Source organism: Ranitomeya variabilis, chromosome 1, assembly GCF_051348905.1.
Source record: "Ranitomeya variabilis isolate aRanVar5 chromosome 1, aRanVar5.hap1, whole genome shotgun sequence".
Taxonomy (NCBI): domain Eukaryota; kingdom Metazoa; phylum Chordata; class Amphibia; order Anura; family Dendrobatidae; genus Ranitomeya; species Ranitomeya variabilis.
In genome coordinates, this window is record NC_135232.1 from 66,644,505 (window position 1) to 66,667,324 (window position 22,820).

The window sequence follows — 22,820 nt, forward strand, 5'->3', positions numbered from 1 at the left end:
GCTTTTATCCTAAGGGTCGTATTGACTTTTAGGATTACTACTTCTAGTAGTTGGCACTACAGTTTTAGGCCTCTCTAAAGAGGCAATTTGTTTTTGAGAGGACTGCAGTTCTGTCTCTTTATGTATACCAATTATAGAGCTGTTACGCTTCATTGTGAATCTGTCTGTGCTGATAATGAAACTGCTGGAAACGATCTATACAGAACAGGAAGTATTGGTCCAATATTGAGCCTGGTGGCCAGTGATACATTTAACTTGTAACTGTTGTTTCACAAGAATTTGCAGTCTCTAGCTCCTCCTCCTCCATAGATCTTCATGAGCACCAACTGCCATCTCAGGAGGCCTTGCAGTGGAATGTCTGTGTGTTCCGCTAGCTCCTCCCCCTCCGTAGAACTTCATGAGCACCAACTGTCATCTCAGGAGGCCTTGCAGTGGAATGTCTGTGTTCCGCTAGCTCCTCCTCCTCCATAGAACTTCATGACCACCAACTGCCATCTCAGGAGACCTTGCAGTGGAGTGTCTGTGTTGCCGCTAGCTCCTCTCCCTCCATAGAACTTCATGAGCACCAACTGTTATCTCAGGAGGCCTTGCAGTGGAATGTCTGTTTGTTCCGCTAGTTCCTCCCCCTCCGTAGAACTTCATGAGCACCAACTGTCATCTCCTATCTCCGTAATGGAATAATCTGTTCTCACTGAACACAGATTTTATCTGTGAATTGAGAATGAATGATAAGTTCAGAATGAGAAAGAAGCCGGTTTCTCTGATAAAATATATCACAAAGCGTCTTATTTTCATGTGTATTAAAAAAATAAATGACGGTTATTCTTTAAGATAAAAACTTGGTTTAAACAATAGATCATTGTTCTGTTTAAAATAGACATTTTGTCATTCCCATCATTCTTATTCAATCACCAATTATTCAATCTAAGGCTTGTCTATTATTCACCTGCTTATTTTCTTTTTTCTTTGTGTTCCGTTTTATTATTTTTCTTCTTTTGAGTTGACATTTTGGGGCTTTGGAGCGAATTATTAGTTTTTTTTTTTTTTAAAGAAGATAATAGAAATTGCCAGCTCACTGTCACTTCTGTTAAAAACTTTGTTCTTTTATTAATCCTTCTGAAACCTGAAAAAAAGAAAAACCACTCCAGTGCATATAAAGTAACTGACGAGTTTCGGACAATACAGGTCCTTACTCATTGCTAAACGGAAGGCTGTGTGTTGTCCGAAACGCATCAATTTTACGAGTTTATGATTTTTTTTTTCCCCCATACTGGGTGACGATTAATAAAGGACCGTTTTAACGAAAGCAACAGAGCTGGCATTTTCTCTCATCTTGGATTTCTGCCTGTTCTCGAGCCGCCGAGAACTTGGGGAAGAATAATGGGTGGTGCGGGGGGCTGTTTTAGAGACTTTTTTATTTTCACTGATATATTTCTAGTTTTCTATAGACGCACAGTCTCAAGTTACTGTTATCCTCCTGGAATGAGTTAAAATTATATCTAAAAAAATAAATAAAATTGTACTATGCATTGTCAGCTGCCAGGGGGAGAAGGAGACTAATTCTGTCCTCAGCTGCACTGATTAGAAGCAGCGCCAAATGAGGCAAACGCAAGAAAGTGTGAAAATATTTACATGTTTTTGGTAGAAATGCTGTTTTTCATTTCGAGCTCCTGTAGTAACCTGGTGTCCTTCTTTATTTTTTTTCTTGTAGATAAATTTAACACATATGTAACGTTAAAAGTCCAAAATGTGAAGAGCACAACGGTGACGGTGAGGGGAGACCAGCCCTGCTGGGAGCAAGACTTCATGTTGTAAGTGGCATTGTCCTATGTGGTCAATTTCTACGGGGAAAGTAAAGACTCTGGGTTATCCTCCAGAGCTGCACTCCTAATTGTGCAGGGGTTTTCACCCTTTAGATAGCCTTCCATATTCCACTTCAGTGCACTGTAGGATGTGTGCTCTGCTAACACTAGGTGGCATGACAAGCGCAGCCAGCAGGGGACGCAGAGGAGATCTTACCACACAATGGCTATCAGGCAGCAGAACTATGATTGCTGCTCTGTGTATGCCTGCATGGCTGAACTGATCATCAGAAGCACTGTTGGCGTCCATGATAGACCTATGATGGGACTTGCCTCTGCTGGGAGATCCTGATTGCTAAGTGGATCATTCTGCAGGAGAAGGGTAACATTGGGGTCACTGTATGATACATGGAGGAGATCGGTCTGTAGAGCTGGGGCGACGCGATCGTCCAAGTCACCGGCGTGTGTGCTCCTGCTGTATAACGTGTCACTGACTAAGCACACCAGCCATATTTACCATGACGTCGCCTGGGATCACACAGCATTATACACACTGGCCGCAGCCACCCCGAGTGACTTCATAGGTAAATATGGACTTTTCAGCTTATCTTCAGCAATTACCGGTAATTATATTTGTATATTTGGAGACTTCTACTGGTCCAGTCACATTTATAATGTGTGGTATCAGACGGGGTGTGAGAGCGGTGGGATGTCCATCCTTAAAGGGTTCTACATATAGAAGTAGTGGTATGGCTGTATAAGGCATTCTCTCCGAATAAAAGGGACGCCTTATTAGTAGAGATGCGACATGCCAATCAGGAGAAATTGAGTGTGGAAGTTATATGTAAATAAGGCAGGGGGTGTGTCAGTGCACCAGGAGAAGCACCCTGACACTGCCCCCCCCCGGTGTGCTGACGCTGCCCCCCCCCCCCCCGGTGTGCTGACGCTGGCCCCCCCTCCCCCCCGGTGTGCTGACGCTGCCCCCCCCCCCCCCCGGTGTGCTGACGCTGCCCCCCCCCCCCCGGTGTGCTGACGCTGGCCCCCCCCCCGGTGTGCTGACGCTGGCCCCCCCCCCGGTGTGCTGGCGCTGCCCCCCCCGGTGTGCTGACGCTGCACCCCCCCGGTGTGCTGGCACATCAGATCTCAATAAATTAGATATAATTTTTATTGAGGTACAAGTTCCTATACAGCCATACCACTTGTATATGTAAAAAATGTGCTGAAAATTCATCACATAGAAATCATTTCTACTACTTCTCGGAATAATGCTAACATCTTTACTATCTTTCTTCCAAAGCTTTGCTCCACATCCACTACTGTGTGTGTGTGTGTGTGTGTGTGTGTATGTGTATATATATATATATATATATATATATATGTAAATAAGAGAAAGTACATCAGCGGCACTAACCCACCATCTGACATCAACTGGTTACTCTTTTGCGGAGGTAGCAGGCAAACTCCGTGCTACAGCCTGTCATACAGACTTTGGGTGCTCCTTCACGGGAATGCAGTCCTTATTTCATGTAACGTTTTTCAAGAAAGAAATTGTGTGGGCACTCACCAGTCTTCAATAAAAAATAAATCCTTTATTGTAAACGAAACATCCAGAAGAAGTGGTTAAGGCCGGGGGAGAGCAAGCTCGTGTGAGCGGGGGAGGACCTCCCCCGCTCACACGAGCTTGCTCTCCCCCGGCCTTAACCACTTCTTCTGGATGTTTCGTTTACAATAAAGGATTTATTTTTTATTGAAGACTGGTGAGTGCCCACACAATTTCTTTCTTGAAAAACGTTATATATATATATATATATATATATATATATATATATATATATATAATTTTTTTTTTTTTTTTTTTTCACCTTTGTTGGACAAATTTGACAAACCATCCCTAATGTACAGGGCTGCTGGCATAAGATGTAGTTTAGGAGGCGCTCTGCACTTGATGAATTGGTGGTGATGGCGAACTCAGTGGAGGGGTTCCAGAGAGGCCTGGATGTCTTCCTGGAGCAGAACAATATTGTATCTTACAGTTATTAGGTTTTTTAGAAGGACGTAGATCTGGGGATTTATTCTGACGGGATATAGGCTGAACTGGATGGACAAATGTCTTGTTTCGGCCTTGCTAACTATGAATTGGGCACATTTTACAAGTACTGTCAACGACTGGAGCAGCTTTCCCGCGTAAGTTGTGCACAACAAAAGTGGTTTAATTTTTCACGAAGTTGATGGGTGAACGCCCATATTAGTGGTGATGAAAACGCCAAACTCAGAAGTTTTGCAAAAATGTTGCAAAGTTGTTGTTTTTTTTTTTTGTTAAGATGTTTTATTCTAAAAAATATTTGAGGTAAAATGGAGCAAGTTTTGTGATTGTTAGATGGTTACTAATATAAAGAGGCAAACACCTGGCAGTACATTCTGGGCAGATGGGAGAAGTGGTATGGGACGGGGCCGTCTTGGTTAATCCCGGCCTTTCTATTATTTTAGGTTGTATTTTGCCATCTAGTGGCCAACTGTCTAACTGCAACATTAGATGAGAATTTGTTTTTCTCTTTTCCTTTAAATTGTACATATAACGTCATGGTAAAGTTACACGCGTTAAAGCTGGACTTTATGACTTTATAGTATTTGACATGCAGGGTGAGTATAGCAGGTGGGGTCTCCATGTGTCGGACAGCCCTTTCCTCTGCTTACCGTTCCCATATACTAATGTCTATCGGCAGTTCAGTTAATAGTTTCCAGGTAGGGTGTGAAGACATGATCAAATATTGTACCGGAGGTTATAAATCATCCTTTCCTCCGCTCTTCTGGCACAATATTTGTTAATATTTATTTTTACTATTTAAGAGGTTGTCCTCCACCGAACAGCCCTTTTATAATGGCCCTGGTGGGCTGCATCAATTATCCAAAATCGACCCTCGTCTCCCAGACTGGTGCCGCTCCTCTGCTTTCTGACTTGTTTTCCCCACCAGTCTACTGAGATAAATGATGTCACGTGACCGCTGCGGCCGATTAGTGGCTGCTGATGGGCTGCAGCCTCCATAATTCTGTCCAAACGGGTGTACAGTGTTTATGCTTGGACCTTTGTTGTCCAAGCAAAAGTGGGGAGTGGGACCGGTCCAGTCGTAAGTATAGATTTTTGATTATAGGGGATGTCCAGGCTTTGGGCTTAAGTCTGTAGTCACTCTGAGCAGACTAGTAAATCCACGCATCAACCACTGTCAGGAATCTCCGGTGCTGCCAGTGTGCATGTGACACGGAGTATGCAATTCGCATACATGCAGTCACATGCCGACTAGACATGAGCGGTCTCACACAGTACAAGTGAATTGTATAAGACCCGACACGTCTAGTCAGCATGTGGCCTGAAGATTGCAAATCACATACTTGGCGGTCACGCGCCTGTCGCTCCCAGCACCGGAGTATCCTGACTGCTCTGAGGAGTCGCATAGTGACTGTAGACTTGGCCCCAAGCCTGGACAACCCCTTTAATTTACAAAGCACCCTGGGGCCAATAATACGGGGTTATGGGCAATCCTGTTAATTGTAGTACTGCCGCTATTAGTAGTATTATTGCTGCTGCTATTATTATTTTCACTACTAATTTGACTATTGTTACTATTATTATTATTAGTACTATTGTTACTACTATTATACTAGTATTATTACTGATATTACTATTACGATTATCAACCTGACACTTTTTTTTTTCTGTTACAAGTGACAGAGTGAAATGATTTGTGTCTGTTGCACGGGGGATGAGAGCAATGAATGTATGTATGTTCAGTATATAAGTGCAGAATCCTTTAATCTGGCCATCTGTGCTGGGGAAGGTCATGACGGCAGTAGCACTGAGCCGCTTCCCTTCCGCCGCACTCTTGGTTTGGACGCACTGCAGCCGTGTGTCCTGGTAATGTGGCTGTCAGACACCTAGTGGATGGGAGATAAACCTGGGTAATGTTTTAGTACATCTAGGAATAAAAGGGGTTAAAAGGCCATGGCGGACAGATTGTGAGCAGCTGAAGAGTAGGGGGAAACTACTGCTCACCATATCTCCATCCCTGGGTGTGGTTCACTTTGTAAATTGAAACCGGTTTGTGTCACACTTGTCAGTGTGCATGGAGGTCTGCAGATCTCCTGGATTGAGTACCTTTACTAAAGGACTTAAGACGCTGGACTGCGGGCTGACTAGCACTATTGTATGGACTTGTTGCTTTGTTTTACTTTGTGCCAGACAAAGCCTGTATTTGGGTTTCCTGTGACGTGTTTTATGAGGTCTGAAATAAACCAGCCGGACTTTACACCAAAATATTTGTATTTCCTTGTGTATGTATTGGAACAACTTGGACATCATTTCTCACAAAACCCTAAAAATTGTTGTCACCCTCAACTTAATATTTGGTTGCATTCCCTTTGGAATAAATACCTGAAATCAATCGCTTCTGATAACCATCAACAAGTTTCTTACACCTCTCCTCTGAAATTGTGGACCACTCTTCATTTGTAAACTGCTCCAGGTCTTTCATATTTGAAGGCGTCTTCTCCTAACAGCAATTTTAAGATCTCTCCACTGGTGTTCAATGGGATTTAGATCCTGGCTTATTGCTGCCACTCCAGAATTCTCCAGCACTTTGTTTCCACCCATTTCTGAGTGCTTCTTGAAGTATGTTTGGAGTCATTGTCCTGCTGGAAGACCCATGACCTAGGGCACAAACCCAGCTTTCTGACACTGGGCACGTGTCACGCCGTTAACGGCGATAAAGGGGCAGGACGGCGTACTGGGACCCGCACCTGTCCCTGCCACTATAAAGGGGCCCTGGCTTACCCTTATCTCAGGGGTACCTATGATGGTTAGGAGGCCTGAGCCGCCAGTGTATCCCTGTCTCCTGTGCAGGCCCTATCAGTGGCCCCCTCTCCCCCCCAGGGAGGAGGACTGCACCAGTGTATTAATATGACAAGCAAACAGGGTTTGCAGACAAGTTAACTAAAATCTCAAACTCACCAAATGCTCACACAGCCACAGAGGAAACACAGAGAAGGAAAGAGGGGGAAAACTAGGAAGGAAAACCGGTTTAACATGCAACCAAAACAGCAGACAACAATCTCTGTAGATAAACCTCCAAGCTCCTAACACCACGCTCCTTCCCACTTCAAGCCAGGCAGCACAACTGATCGCTGACAACAGTTGTTGTCAAAGCTGAGTCTATATAGGAGAGGAGATTACAAAAACCAATTCAGCTGAGAGTCCAAGCCCTCAGCAACTTCAGCAACTTCAGCAACAAGAGCTGCCCTGCTGGCACAAGACAGCCAGGTCAGAATTTAGGAGAAGAGCTTCTGTTCACCGTGTGTGAACGAGTCCCAGAGCGCTGCGGTTCTCTGAAACCTCTGTCGCAGTAGCCCTGTGACAGCACGACATTGTGACCCAAAATCCTTTTGGTAATCTTCAGATTTCATGATGTCTTGCACACAGTCAAGGCACCCAGTGCCAGAGGCAACAAAACAACCCCAAAACTCTTTGAACCTGCACCATATTTGACTGTAGGTACTGATTTTTGTTTGTTTTTATTGTAGGCTTGATTCTGTTTTGAAGAAACAGAGGATTTTGGTAAAGCATATCATTCTACTATCTTGTTCTAATCTCTCGACAAGATGCTTTCCCAGAAGAATTTTGGCTTACTCGCGTACATTTTGGCAAACTGCAGTCTAGCTTTTTTTATGTGTCTGGTTCAGCATTTGGGTCCTCCTCTGTTTCCTACCATAGCATTTAATTTCATTCAAATGTCGACTGATAGTTCACACTGACATTAATGCACACTGTGCCTGCAGGACAGCTCGAATTTTTTTTGCAACTTGATTGGGGCTGCTTATCCACCATCCGGACTGTCCTGCGTTGCAACCTTTCATCAGTTTTTCTGTTGTCCACATCCAGGGAGATTAGCTACAGTGCCATGGGTTGTAAACTTCTTAATTTATGTTGTGCACTGTAGACAAAGGAACATCAGGATCTTTGGAGATGGACTTGTAACCTTGAGATTGTTGAGAACTAAAATTGTTAAAAAAATTATCAAGTCCTCGGACATTTCTCTTCTCCTCTTTGTGTTCTCAATGCTTAGTGTGGCACACACAGACACCCAATGCAAACATTGAGTCATCTTCCAACCTTTTTATCTGGTTTCAGATGTAATTTTCATATTGCCCACACCTGTTACTTGCCACAGGTGAGTATGAACGTGCATCACATGCTTGAAACCGTTGGTCACCCACAGTTTTGGAAAGGTACCAACAATTTTCTCCTGCCCAATTTTGGTGTTCTGTGTGAATCACTGTATAAGTTCAAGTCTAATAAATAAATATATATATATATATATATATATATATATATATATATATATATATATATATATATTTACACAGTACAGACCAAAAGTTTGGACACGCCTTCTCATTTAAAGATTGTTGTGTATTTTCTGATTATGAAAATTGTACATTCACACTGAAGGCATCAAAACTATGAATTAACACATGTGGAATTATATACTTAACAAAAAAGTGTGAAACAACTGAAAATATGTCTTATATTCTAGGTTCTTCCAAGTAGCCACCTTTTGCTTTGATGACTGCTTTACACACTCTTGGCATTCTCTTGATGAGTTTCAAGATGTAGTCACCGGGAATGGTCTTCCAACAATCTTGAAGGAGTTCCCAGAGATGCTTAGCACTTGTTGGCCCTTTTGCCTTCACTCTGCGGTCCAGCTCACCCCAAACCATCTCGATTGGGTTCAGGTCTGGTGACTGTGGAGGCCAGGTCATCTGGCGTAGCACCCCATCGCTCTCCTTCTTGGTCAAATAGCTCTTACACAGCCTGGAGGTGTGTTTGGGGTCATTGTCCTGTTGAAAAATAAATGATGGTCCAACTAAACACAAACCGGATGGAATAGCATGCCGCTGCAAGATGCTGTGGTAGCCATGCTGGTTCAGTATGCCTTCAATTTTGAATAAATCCCCAACAGTGTCACCAGCAAAGCACTCCCACACCATCACACCTCCTCCTCCATGCTTCACGGTGGGAACCAGGCATGTAGAGTCCATCCGTTCACCTTTTCTGCATCGCACAAAGACACGGTGGTTGGAACCAAAGCTCTCAAATTTGGACTCATCAGTCCAAAGAACAGATTTCCCCTAGTCTAATGTCCATTCCTTGTGTTCTTTAGCCCAAACAATCTCTTCTGCTTGTTGCCTGTCCTTACCAGTGGTTTCCTAGCAGCTATTTTACCATGAAGGCCTGCTGCACAAAGTCTCCTCTTAACAGTTGTTGTAGAGATGTGTCTGCTGCTAGAACTCTGTGTGGCATTGACCTGGTCTCTAATCTGAGCTGCTGTTAACCTGCGATTTCTGAGGCTGGTGACTCGGATAAACTTATCCTCAGAAGCAGAGGTGACTCTTGGTCTTCCTTTCCTGGGGCGGTCCTCATGTGAGACAGTTTCTTTGTAGCGCTTGATGGTTTTTGCCACTGCACTTGGGGACACTTTCAAAGTTTTCCCAATTTTTCTGACTGACTGACCTTCATTTCTTAAAGTGATGATGGCCACTCATTTTTCTTTACTTAGCTGCTTTTTTCTTGCCATAATACAAATTCTAACAGTCTATTCAGTAGGACTATCAGCTGTGTATCTACCAGACTTCTGCACAACACAACAATGGTCCAAACCCCATTTATAAGGCAAGAAATCCCACTTATTAAACCTGACAGGGCACACCTGTGAAGTGAAAACCATTCTCAGTGACTACCTCTTGAAGCTCATCAAGAGAATGCCAAGAGTGCGCAACAGGAAAGAAATATATCTTGGTACCGTGTTAGCCAGTCATCAAAGCAAAAGGTGGCTACTTTAAAGAACCTAAAATATAAGACATAATTTCAGTTGTTTCACACTTTCTTGTTAAGTATATAATTCCACATTTTCATAGTTTTGATGCGAAGTGTGAATTTACAATTTTCATAGCCATGAAAATACAGAAAAATCTTTAAATGACAAGGTGTGCCCAAACTTTTGGTCTGTACTGTGTGTGTATAATATATATATATAGATAGATAGATAGATAGGTAGGTTTTCTCCCATGAACTACTTGTTTCAGGTCCAAAACTTTCACTTTATTCTTCTTTATCCATTCTTTTGTAGAATGATTTGTGCGCTTTGGGTTGTTGTCTTGCGACACGATCCATTTTCTCTTGAGATTCAGCTCATGGACAGATGTCCTCTGTGCTTAAGAGCTGAGTGGGTTGTCCTATTTAGGGATTAACAGTATTCCCTAAATATATGTGCATAAAGCTGTCAGTCTGTGAGTGTGCCCGCCCACTGGACTCCTAAAAATTGAGCAGGACTAATGACTAATATGAAAGTTGGACTCTTTCTGCTCCATAACATAATGCCCACAGGCCATGTCTCATGTTCAAAAACTTTAAAAAAATGAATGTGCTTGTTAGAATAAATTGATGCTATGCTGCCGGTTGATTTGTTAATCCAGATTATAACCCGACCATGATTTAAGAAAGTCGCAGCATTAATAATCCAGCGGACATTATACAGGTGTCGTAAGCGGCTTCTACGTTCTGGTTTACCTCTGTAGTGATCAAGACATGAAAGAGCGGAGTAATCCGAGGAAGCGCTGATGCGCTGTGAGCCGCGGATTAGGCCCATGTGACTTAAAACTTTGTGATTTTTACTGATTTTTTTTATATGCTTTCCTATTCTTATGACTTTTAGTGAAACTATGTAATACCATTAATCCCCCCCCCTTCCCCCCCCGAAAAAAATAAAAAATAAACCAAAAAAATGCCAGCAGCCTCCGCACCTTAATCTCTGCTTCTTGGATTTGTTTTGTACTTTTCCAATTTTTTTCACATTACATCTGCAAACTGAAATGTTTTTCATTGGGATTTTATGTGATATACCAACAAGCAAGTATTTGAGACGTGGAAAGGAAATGATACATGGTTTCTAATTTTATATATATATATATATATATATATATATATATATATATATTTATATTTATATTATATACATACATACAGTTGTGGCCAAAAGTATTGATTCATTTAAGACAGATTTAAATGAAGATAATAATACCAAAGAATTTGTGTTTGCAATCATTTTCAGGAAGATACTGAGTATTATCTGACAGAATTGCAGGGGTGTCAATACTTTTGGCCACACCTGTAGTATTAAATATTTGTATTCAGCCCCCCTGAGTCAGTACTCTGTAGGACCACCTTTCACTGTAACAACTGCTGCCAGTCTTTTGGGGTCTGTCTCTACCGGCTTTGCACATCTAAAGGTGACATTTTTCCCTTTTTTTTTTTTTTTTTTTTATGGAGGCGTCTCTGATCAGTAATACTCCAGTTGTGCTGGACTGTGATCGGGCCGTTCATACACAGGAATATCCTTTGATCTAAACCAGAGGTCTCAAATTCGGGTATATGGACCGATCATGGGGAAAAAAATATTTGGGGAGCCAAATATTTCTAGTGATACGATTTATTTATTTTTCTATACACCTTTTCATAATTTTTTTTTCATTTTTCTTTTTTTTTTTAAATTTTTGCCGTGTTTATTTTATTTTTTTTTAAATGAAATTCATCACGTTATGGTACAGTTTCATATTTTGGGTTACCGTATGTACCGTATGTAGCGATAACAAATGTGCACTTTTTTGTTAACTTTAATATATACATAAACCAGTATTTTTAGTAGCAAAATATTTTTTCATGCTTTTATTTTGATTTTTTTTTTCCCCCCATAATTTTGTATCCCCCAATTGTCCATATACAGTAGTAATATTGTCTTACAGTTAACTTCATATAGTAATTCTGGCAAGCACCTTGTCCTCTATTCTGGTCGCCATCTTGTAGTAATGTCGCCCCATCCTTGTCCCTACATTGCATTAATGTCGCCCCGTCCTGGTCCTCACCTTGTACGAATGTCACCCTGTCCTGGTCCCCCACCTTGTAGTAATGTCGCTCCACCCTGGTCCCCACCTTGTAGTAATGTCTCCTCATCCTGTTCCTCACCACGTAATAATGTCCCCCCCATCCTGGTCCCCACCTTGTAGTAATGTCGCCCCATCCTGGTCCCCACCTTGTAGTAATGTCGCTCCATCCTCGTTCCCACCTTGTAGTAATGTCACCCCGTCCTGGTCCCCACCTTGTAGTAATGTCGCTCCATCCTGGTCCCCACCTTGTAGTAATGTCGCTCCATCCTGGTCCCCGCCTTGTAGTAATGTCACTCCATCCTGGTCCCCACCTTGTAGTAATGTCGCTCCACCCTGGTCCCCACCTTGTAGTAATGTCTCCTCATCCTGTTCCTCACCACGTAATAATGTCCCCCCCCATCCTGGTCCCCACCTTGTAGTAATGTCGCTCCATCCTCGTTCCCACCTTGTAGTAATGTCACCCCGTCCTGGTCCCCACCTTGTAGTAATGTCGCCCCATCCTGGTCCCCACCTTGTAGTAATGTCGCCCCATCCTGGTCCCCACCTTGTAGTAATGTCGCTCCACCCTGGTCCCCACCTTGTAGTAATGTCTCCTCATCCTGTTCCTCACCTTGTAGTAATGTCCCCCCATCCTGTTCCTCACCTAGTAGTAATGTCGCCTCATCCTGGTCCCCACCTTGTAGTAATGTCGCCCCGCCCTGGTCCCCACCTTGTAGTAATGTCGCCCCATCCTGGTCCCCACCTTGTAGTAATGTCGCTCCATCCTGGTCCCCACCTTGTAGTAATGTCGCCCACTCTGTTCCTCACCTTGTAGTAATGTCGCCCCACTCTGTTCCTCACCTTGTAGTAATGTCGCCCCACCCTGGTCCCCACCTTGTAGTAATGTCGCCCCACTCTGTTCCTCACCTTGTAGTAATGTCGCCCCACTCTGTTCCTCACCTTGTAGTAATGTCGCCCCACCCTGGTCCCCACCTTGTAGTAATGTCGCCCCACCCTGGTCCCCACCTTGTAGTAATGTCGCCCCACTCTGTTCCTCACCTTGTAGTAATGTCGCCCCACTCTGTTCCTCACCTTGTAGTAATGTCGCCCCACTCTGTTCCTCACCTTGTAGTAATGTCGCCCCACTCTGTTCCTCACCTTGTAGTAATGTCGCCCCACCCTGGTCCCCACCTTGTAGTAATGTCGCCCCACTCTGTTCCTCACCTTGTAGTAATGTCGCCCCACTCTGTTCCTCACCTTGTAGTAATGTCGCCCCACCCTGGTCCCCACCTTGTAGTAATGTCGCCCCACTCTGTTCCTCACTTTGTAGTAATGTCGCCCCACTCTGTTCCTCACCTTGTAGTAATGTCGCCCCACCCTGTTCCTCACCTTGTAGTAATGTCGCCCCACTCTGTTCCTCACCTTGTAGTAATGTCGCCCCACCCTGGTCCCCACCTTGTAGTAATGTCGCCCCACTCTGTTCCTCACCTTGTAGTAATGTCGCCCACTCTGTTCCTCACTTTGTAGTAATGTCGCCCCACCCTGGTCCCCACCTTGTAGTAATGTCGCCCACTCTGTTCCTCACTTTGTAGTAATGTCGCCCCACTCTGTTCCTCACCTTGTAGTAATGTCGCCCCACTCTGTTCCTCACCTTGTAGTAATGTCGCCCCACTCTGTTCCTCACCTTGTAGTAATGTCGCCCCACTCTGTTCCTCACCTTGTAGTAATGTCGCCCCACTCTGTTCCTCACCTTGTAGTAATGTCGCCCCACTCTGTTCCTCACCTTGTAGTAATGTCGCCCCACCCTGTTCCTCACCTTGTAGTAATGTCGCCCACTCTGTTCCTCACCTTGTAGTAATGTCGCCCACTCTGTTCCTCACCTTGTAGTAATGTCGCCCACTCTGTTCCTCACCTTGTAGTAATGTCACCCACTCTGTTCCTCACCTTGTAGTAATGTCGCCCACTCTGTTCCTCACCTTGTAGTAATGTCGCCCGACCCTGTTCCTCACCTTGTAGTAATGTCGCCCAACCCTGTTCCTCACCTTGTAGTAAGCCCCATCCTTGTCTTCTTATTGTAATAATGTTCCCTATTGTGCTGTTCACCACATACACAAGAGAAAAAAAAACCCTTCTCACCTGTCCTTCCTCCCTGCCCTCGGCGTCTTTTCTGCACATATGGCCCGTAGGCCCTGTAGGCCCCTTATCGATCACGGCCAGGTTGAGGGTTCACCGACTTTAACGCTTTATTTCAGTTGAATGTGCGTCCTTAGACAATGTATTGACAATGTAATGTATTGCTCCACATAGGCAAGCTCTCTGCTCAGCAATACCAATGCTAGCCACTGGCCAATCGGAGGCCAGCAGCTGACAGCGGTGTGTTGGCGCATAGCAGTGACGTCATACACCGCCGTTTTGTCATGTCAATGTCATTTGCTTGGTTCTGATTGGCCAGCTGCTGGCATTGGTATTACTTGTCTCAGTACGGCAATACATTAGGATTGGATATGCGTCTAAGGACGCACATTCAACTGAAATAATGCGCTGGCGTCGGCGGCCTCTGGACCAGACAGTGATCATGAAGTGGTCTTCAGTGCCTGCGGGAAGCATGATGCAGTCTCAGGGGGGCTGCATGCAGCCTGCGTGTTTGAGACTCCTGATCTAAACCATCCATTGTAGCTCTGGCAGTATGTTTAGGGTTGTTGTCCTGCCGGAAGGTAAACCCACACCCCAGTCTCAAGTCTTTTGCAGCCTCTAACCGGTTTTCTTCCAGGATTGCCCCTGTATTTAGCTCCATCCATCTTCCCATCAACTCTGATCAGCTTCCCTGTTCCTGCTGAAGAAAAGCATCCGCACAGCATGATTCTGCCACCACCGTGTCTGACAGTAGGTATGGTGGTTTTAGGGTGATGTGCAGCGTTAGTTTGGTACCACACATAGCGGTTTGACTTTAGCTTAAAATGTTGTGCTTTGATCTCAAAGCAGAGCACCTTCTTCCACGTGCTCGCTTTGTCCCCAACATGGCTTTTTGTAAACTACAAACACCATAAGAGGTTTGCTTTAAAAATGGCTTCCATAAAGGCCAGGTTTGTGGAGCATACAACTAATAGTTACTAGTGATGTCAGTTTAGGTGGACGGCCCGGTCTTGGTAGGTTATAGTTGTGCCATACTGCTTGCTTACATTTTTCAATGATGATTGAAGAGTGCTCTGTGAGATGTTTAGAGCTTGGGCCGTTTTTTATAACCTAACCCTGCTTTACTCTTCTCCACTGCTTTATCCCTGACCTGTCTGGTGTGTTCCTTGGTGTTCATAATGCTGTTTGATCCCTAATGTTCTCACACAAACCTCTGCGGCCTTCACAGAACAGCTGTAGTTACACTGAGAAAAAATTGCACAATGGTGGACTCAGTTTACTAATTATGTGACTTCTGGAGGAAATTGGTCACTGCGTTTTATTTCCGAGGATCAGACTACATGGGGCTGAATACAAATGCAGCTCACAATTCTCAAATTTATATTTTGAAAATAATTGGAAAACTATTTATCATTTCTTTCACACGTCACAAATACTTGCTACCTTGAGTTGGTATATTGCATAAAATCCCTAAAAGATAAATTTTAGTTTGTGGCTGTAGCCTGAAAAAATGTGGAAAAGTTCACGGGGTGTGAATACTTTTTCATTGCGATTATAAAATATTTGTATATGATTTCTATTGACCTGATCAAGAGCTGCAAGATCACCCCCTAGTGGTGGCAATTGGTAGTAGAGACATCTGCACTCAGAAAGCATTGCGCTGCTAAGATAATTGTGCATTTTCTGAATATATTTCATAAACCTGTTATTCCAAGTAACTTTTACTGATTGTTATGATATCTTTAACTGTGGATTTATGAAAGGAAAACCATTAAAAAACGACTGCTTGAATGATGGAAAGTGTTTGTGTTTTTGAGCAGTGTATGTGACCGCTGGTTTTCAAAAGGTAAAGAGACATTTGCAGTATCATGTAATCGCACTAGGTGGCAGTAGAGGCACACTGATGTACTGAGCGCCAGCTGTAGGAATCCCATCAGGTGACTCCTCACTGCAGTGTCCATGTGCCTGTGTCCGTGTGCCTGTGTCCGTGTGCCTGTGTCCGTGTGCCTGTGTCCGTGGTGCCTGTGTCCGTGGTGCCTGTGTCCGTGGTGCCTGTGTCCGTGGTGCCTGTGTCCGTGGTGCCTGTGTCCGTGGTGCCTGTGTCCGTGGTGCCTGTGTCCGTGGTGCCTGTGTCCGTGTGTCTGTGTCCGTGTGCCTGTGTCCGTGTGCTAGAGAAGTCCACAGGCTCACGTTACCCCGAGAGACTACGACTATTCTCCGTCAAATCTAGGTCCGTTTACTAGATCTTCCGGACACAACTCTCATGGACCTTGGCTTAATTTACCTTTTACTGTCTGTTTTGGTGCCTCACTAGTTCTTAGGATGAAGGTGATAAAATAGAGCGCCTCCTGCAGTCCTGGGCTATTAACTGCAGTCCTATGTAACAATACATATATCATATGGTCATGATTCTGGATACAGATAAGTGCAGTCCTATGTAATGCCACATATTATTACATGGCTATGGCTGGATACAGATAAGTGCAGTCCTATGTAATGCCACATATCATTACATGGCTATGGCTGGGTACAGATAGGTGCAGTCCTATGTAACCCTGCACCTAATGTCGCAGTGCGCTCAGCGGTTTCCATTCCTCCCCGTTACATATTGTTATTATAATGCGGGTTCCGAGTCCTTTTTATTATCTGCGTTTCAGGCTTTTAGATCTTCAGACGTGTCCGGCTTCTGCTTCTGTGAATGCTGCCTTCATGGGCGGGCGACGTATACCACATTTTAGCTGGTCCCACTGGGAAACTATCAGCAAGCAGGCCGGCTCCTTTTAGCCTATCCATTGTCCTCCTTTAGTATTTGGGGTCTTGGTGTTGTACAGGCTTCGCCCCGTGCAGCTTTGTATTGCTGGGTGTCACCCGCACATCGGCACCTCCAGGGCTCCTCGCATGACCTCTCCCTTACATGACAAACCTGGCCATCCACTGTGTACATACGGCCTCCACGGTTACCGGAGGGAGGTCTCCTATCAGTGGGCTGCTATAGTCTCTGCGTGGCACGATGGCCGGGCATAACCGCTAACGATGCGGATTTCCGCCTCCACACCCGCTCACAATGGTTTACCTGCGCTGACAGAGGGAAGGGATATGAGGCCACAGGGGGCAGCGCTCTCCGCACACTGGGGGGGGGGGGGCAGCGCCCTCCGCACACTTGGGGGGGGGGGGGGGGCAGCGCTCTCCGTACACTGGGGGGGGCAGCGCTCTCTGTACAGGGGGGGGCAACGCTCTCTGTACACCCGGGGGCAGCACTCTCCGTACCCTCCGGTTGGGTGGGGATTGTGTCAACATTCTCCTTACAGTCGGGGGCAGTGGCAGTGCTCTCCATACACTCGGGGGGGCGCAACACTCTCCGTACACTCAAGGGGGGGGGGCGCAACACTCTCCGTACACTCGGGGGGGGGGGGGCAGCGCTCACTGTACACTCAGGGGAGGGGTGCAGCTCTCTCCATGCACTCGCAGGTTTGCTCAGTCCTTGGTTTCGGATCTTCCAGCTTCTCAGTTTTGACCCGTCCTTATATTGCAGTGAGATCAGTCGGCTGGACCTGGGGCTTATTGTGGAAATGTGGAATAAAGGCCTCATCTGGGACACCATGGTGGGCACTCTGTGGATCCCGCTGCAGACAATCCGGCAATCAGACGAGGTGAGAACAGACGCTAAGCTGATGGACTATAGTAATGGTCCGTGAATAGAAGCATGGTTTTCTGGCCGTTTACGGTCCTCATATTTTCCCATCTGGCACAGAAATGATGGTGTTCTCGTCAACTTCATAAATGGGTAGATATGAGAAATTTTTGCAGTTTTCAGTTAAAATTTTTAGCTGTTTTTGAAATATTTTTATTAATTTTTCTTGTTACAGCTCGTTGCTTTGGAGACCGACCATAGCTGCTCGTCATCTTACCATGTGCAGTGTTTACAAGCTCTTTTCTATTGCCCAGATCGCTTGAGCACACTGCTTACTGCCTAGCCCCTGCCAGCTTCAGCACAGTGCTCGCAAGCCGCAGACTGCAGCGGTGGTCGGTCTCCTAGGCAACGAGCTGTAAACAAGTGTGCGAATGTCTACAGAACCGCTGCAAATTTTAATAAGCAGTGAATTGCAGAAGTGCTTGTTTGTACGATATCCATCTCTGAAGGTGAGTAAAACCCTTTAAATACTTGAACTGACCTTTTATCGGATCTGCAGCAGCCGGAGACCACTGCAGACGAACAGATACAGCTCCTGATCACAACGCTTCCTTCATTCCCTACAGAAAAAAATGAATCTTTCATATTCTACCATGTCGGAGGTCTAAGATATTTAAGTAGAAGATGAGCATTTGTCACGGCTCGATCATAGACTCACAAGGTATCATTTTCTCATTTCCACCAGGAGGGTCCCGGAGAGTGGACAGCGCTGGAGGCCGAGGTGCTCATGAAGGACGATGAGATCTGCGGCACCCGGAACCCCACTCTTCATAAGATCTTACTGGACACCAGGTTCGAGTTGCCTTTCGGTGAGTTTGGGCCATTTTCTCTTCTCTAACTTTTTTTCTCTGATGCAGTTTGCCGCCATGGAAGGACGATCCTGTGATAAATCTCATCCGTCTCTCTATCTTCTCTTGGTCAAACTACAGTCGTTACGAGCCGCTCTGACTTTACGAATGGCCAAATCTTCTTCCGCTGCTGGTTGAAGAAAAATTTCCCCTTTTGGACCTCCTAAATTTAAGCAATGATATCAATTTGCAGAAATAGTAATCCCATGATTAATTACTGCGGTCACATCCAGAGCTGCATTCACAGTTCTTCAGCTTTATCAGCTCTCTTCTGTCTGCCGACCTCTGTTAAATACTTTGTACGGAGACTAAACCTACATTTATTGAAGATTTTCAGGTTCTGCAAAGAACTGCAGAGAAACTGTGGGGCTTCTGAATGCAGCTCTGGAGGTGACTAGTGTATAAGACAGAAGTGGAGTAAATCACAACCTTCACCACGTTACCATTACTTAGTAGTGTAGAGTGCTGCTCCTTATCGGGGGAGGGGGAGAATCAGCCGATCAGCATGGGACCCGTCTCGGTGATTTCTCTGCTGTTGACAAGTCGTTTAGTGACTCTTTAAGGGTACCGTCACACAGTGAAATTTCCATCGCTGCGACGGCACGATTCGTGACGTCGCAGCGTCGTATGAATATCGCTCCAGCGTCGTAGACTGCGGTCACACTTTGCAATCACGGCGCTGGAGCGATGCCGAAGTCCCCGGGTAACCAGGGTAAACATCGGGTTACTAAGCGCAGGGCCGCGCTTAGTAACCCGATGTTTACCCTGGTTACCAGCGTTAACGTAAAAAAAACAAACAGTACATACTTACATTCTGGTGTCTGTCCCCTGGCGTTCTGCTTCTCTCCACTGTGTAAGCGCCATAGCCGGAAAGCAGAGCGGTGACGTCACCGCGTCACCGCTGTGCTCGCTTTCCGGCTGGCAGGCGCTCACACAGTGCAGAGAAGCTGAGACGCCGGAGGACAGACACCGGAATGTGAGTATGTACTGTTTGTTTTTTTTACGTTTACGCTTGTAACCAGGGTAAACATCGGGTTACTAAGCGCGGCCCTGCGCTTAGTTACCCGATGTTTACCCTGGTTACAAGCGAACACATCGCTGGATCGGTGTCACACACAACGATCCAGCGATGTCAGCGGGTGATCAAGCGACGAAAGAAAGTTCCAAACGATGTGCTACGACGTACGATTCTCAGCAGGATCCCTGATCGCTGCTGCGTGTCAGACACTGCGATATCGTAACGATATCGCTAGAACGTCACGAATCGTACCGTCGTAGCGATGGAAATTTCACTGTGTGACGGTACCCTTAGTTTCCTGATTGAGGAAGGAAAGTTTCTCGTTATTGTGGGGAGTGCGATTATCATGATGATATAATTACACTGATGGCAAAGATGCAGCATAATGGAAGCTCGCCGGCATTTTAAATGGAACCTCCCCTCCTGCTCAATTCATGCTCCCAAACCGCTTGCTGCATGCATCAGAGCTTTGCTGTTGTTACAGCAAGGTTTATTTTTCCCGGAAACGCTCTGGTGAACATAGTTTTGAAGAGCCTGTTAGGGACCATAGTCTGGTGCGGTCTCCCATCTGGCTTTTCTTGCGGCTCTCCAGTTGATGGATATGTCTGTCGAATTTGTGTACACAGGTCAGTCGCTTGGAGCGTAGTTGGGAGAATCCGACCACTGACGGCAGTAAAATAGTCTCATTTCCCAATCCCATGGTCCCTGGCTGGCTTTCCAAACTATATATTTTTGAGACGCCAGCAATCTTGCATCCAGGCTCTGATTCATTTCATGCCTCCCATAAATTGTGTTTTGGGCATCATGAATCGAGTGGCTTCACTGAATGCAGAGCTCTGTATAACCGCGCTCTCACCACTAATTGGCAGCTTCTGTGTACACTGTGCATAGGCAGAAAACTGCTAATCAGCTGTGGGGCTGTGGTTATGCTGAGCCCATGAATATGAAGGACTACATGGAAGCAGGTTTACTAGTTGGGATCTCACCAAGGTTACGGCAGTTTAGCCCGGCTGGGAACGCAGCTTCAGTGAGCGGAGGTAACCTCGATGACATCACTGCCTGTCACTGAGTCTGCGCTCGCAGCAATTCAGTCACCAGTGGTTCTCAGCCTGGACAGTCGCATCTTGTTTATCCCCCAGACCTGGATTACGGCATGGGACAGAACATTGGATAGGTGAGGGATATTATTGTTTTTGTTTTTTTTTATTACAGGAGATGAGGGATTCGGTGGAATTAGGCGTTAGGTAAGTATAACTGTTTGTTATTTGTAAATAAAAAAGTAAAAGTGTGCTTTTGTTTTATTTCTAATAAAAGACTTTATTCTGGCTGTGTCTTTATTTACCATACAACTATAGGATTAGTAATGGAGAGGTGTCTTACAGACGCCTCTCCATCACTAAGCCATAGGCTTGATGCTACTAGACAATACAAAGGTGACATCTACTTCACAAATATGAACCCCACTTGCCACTGCTACAGGGCAGGTGGGAAGAGCCGGGCAAAGCGCCAGAATTGGTGCATCTAATAGATGTGCCTTCTCTGGGCAGCTGCGGGCTGCTGTTTTTAGGCTGGGGGGGGGGTCAATATCCATGGCCCCTTACCAGCCTGAGAATACCAGCCCCCAGCTGTCAGCTTTAGCAAGGCTGGTTGTCTAAAATGGGAGGGACCCCACACCTTTTTTTTAATTATTTGTTAAAATAATTAAAAAATATACGGCGTGGGGACCCCTCTATTCTTGATAACCAGCCTTGTTAAAGCTGACAGCTGAGGGTTGCAGCCCCTAGTTGTGAGTTTACCCTGGCTGGTTTTCAAAAATATATGGAAAACTACACCATTTAAAAAAAAAAAAAAAAAGTTATTTATTTACATCGCAGGAGTCGGCTAATGAATATACCCATCAGCCGCTCCTGCTCTCGCTGTTATTTGCTGCAGCAGGTGTCGGATGATGGGAGCTGTAGTCCCATCCGCTAACACCAGTGACCCGAGGTAAACTTTATACCTCAGATCACCGCTGAGCACTCACGCTGTCTTTTGACAGTGTGGGAACTGCGGCTCTCTGACCTGACAAGCGGGGATGATTTCACCGCCGATCAGAAGCTATGTTAGCCGCGCTGTCATGCACAATACAGCGTGACAAATGGCAAGTGTTTGGGTAGCAGAACCCAAATAGTATCACGGGCTTCCTGATGAAGTCCGTGTTTGGTGTCTGTGCCCGAACAGTAGATGTTCAGTACGGATGCTGAACTTTACTGTTCAGGTTCACCCATCTCTAATAGGAACACAGTAGCTGCATTTTCTGTGAACTGTAAAATGCTGAAATTTGCAGTAGTGATCATCTCCGTAAAAATTCCTGCAGCTGATGTGCGATTGTCATCCCTGCGGCAGTGCCATTTGCAAATTTAGAAAAATCTGAAAAAAATAAATAAATAGTATAATCTGTGTAGTGCTGCGGTAGCACACATTTGCAGTGAAGAGGCAGTGACCCACAAAGTTCAAACCAAAGTCTCTTTAATGTGTTACTCTTCACAGCATTAAAAGCTCAATTCACACAAGTGAATATCAACTTAATGCACAGCATTAGTGTTCAGTTCACAGTGCTACATAATACATGGCTTCCATCCGTTTACACAGTCCCTAAACACGCTGGACCTCCCTTTGTCCTGTAACCGTGGGTGACTGTAGCGCCATGTCAATGTCTTACAGCCGTACACAGTCCATGATATTCTATACAGCCGAGAACCATATCCTCCAGTTTGCAGCTGTTACAAACGCTAGTCTTTCCTTCGGGCACAGGAAATTCACCTCCGGACCCAGGACATCCACATCTCAGACCAGTCACCGTGGAAGGCAGCACCACTGTGTACGCTGCGGGTGCTAGGCCTATTGGCTCCACTCTGTCCTGTGTTACCTCACACAGGCCGTGCTCTGTAGCACTAACTTCTCTGCACAGTAGCAAGCACCAACTCACTCTGGCCCTGATGCACCTGAGACACCCAAACCCCTTACTGCAGGGATTTTAACACACAACCTATGGCCTTCAGCCACATGGAAAACCCGGACCTGGAATGAAACGGACTGCACGACTATCATCCTGCAGTCTGTTTCACAACACATCATCCCATAGTATGTTTTCCCTACATCTGCCTTGGACCATAGCATGTCCAAGGTTAGCGCTTATTTTATTTTTAGTCTGCATTGCAGTCACCGCTGTGCCCTTGACTGCCATGCACACCTATGGACTTCATGCGCCTCAGTGCACAACCTGGGGAGAACACACAGTGACCCCTACCTGTGACATCGGTCACTGCTTCACCATTGCAATCGCAGCTACACCTGTAACTGCAATACCCCCTCATGAC

The 22,820-nt window shown here is 45.4% G+C and overlaps 1 protein-coding gene across 6 annotated transcripts in view; it reads left to right on the plus strand.

The window, feature by feature from the left end:
- Window positions 1-22,820, plus strand: part of UNC13B (unc-13 homolog B) — a 328,189-nt gene that overhangs the window by 62,741 nt on the left and 242,628 nt on the right. For all 6 annotated transcript variants that reach the window (XM_077284764.1, XM_077284742.1, XM_077284725.1 and 3 more), the window contains exons 4-6: window positions 1,712-1,811; window positions 17,437-17,554; window positions 18,281-18,404. In XM_077284764.1, coding sequence (XP_077140879.1) covers window positions 1,712-1,811; window positions 17,437-17,554; window positions 18,281-18,404 — 342 coding nt within the window. The remainder of the gene's footprint in view (window positions 1-1,711; window positions 1,812-17,436; window positions 17,555-18,280; window positions 18,405-22,820) is intronic.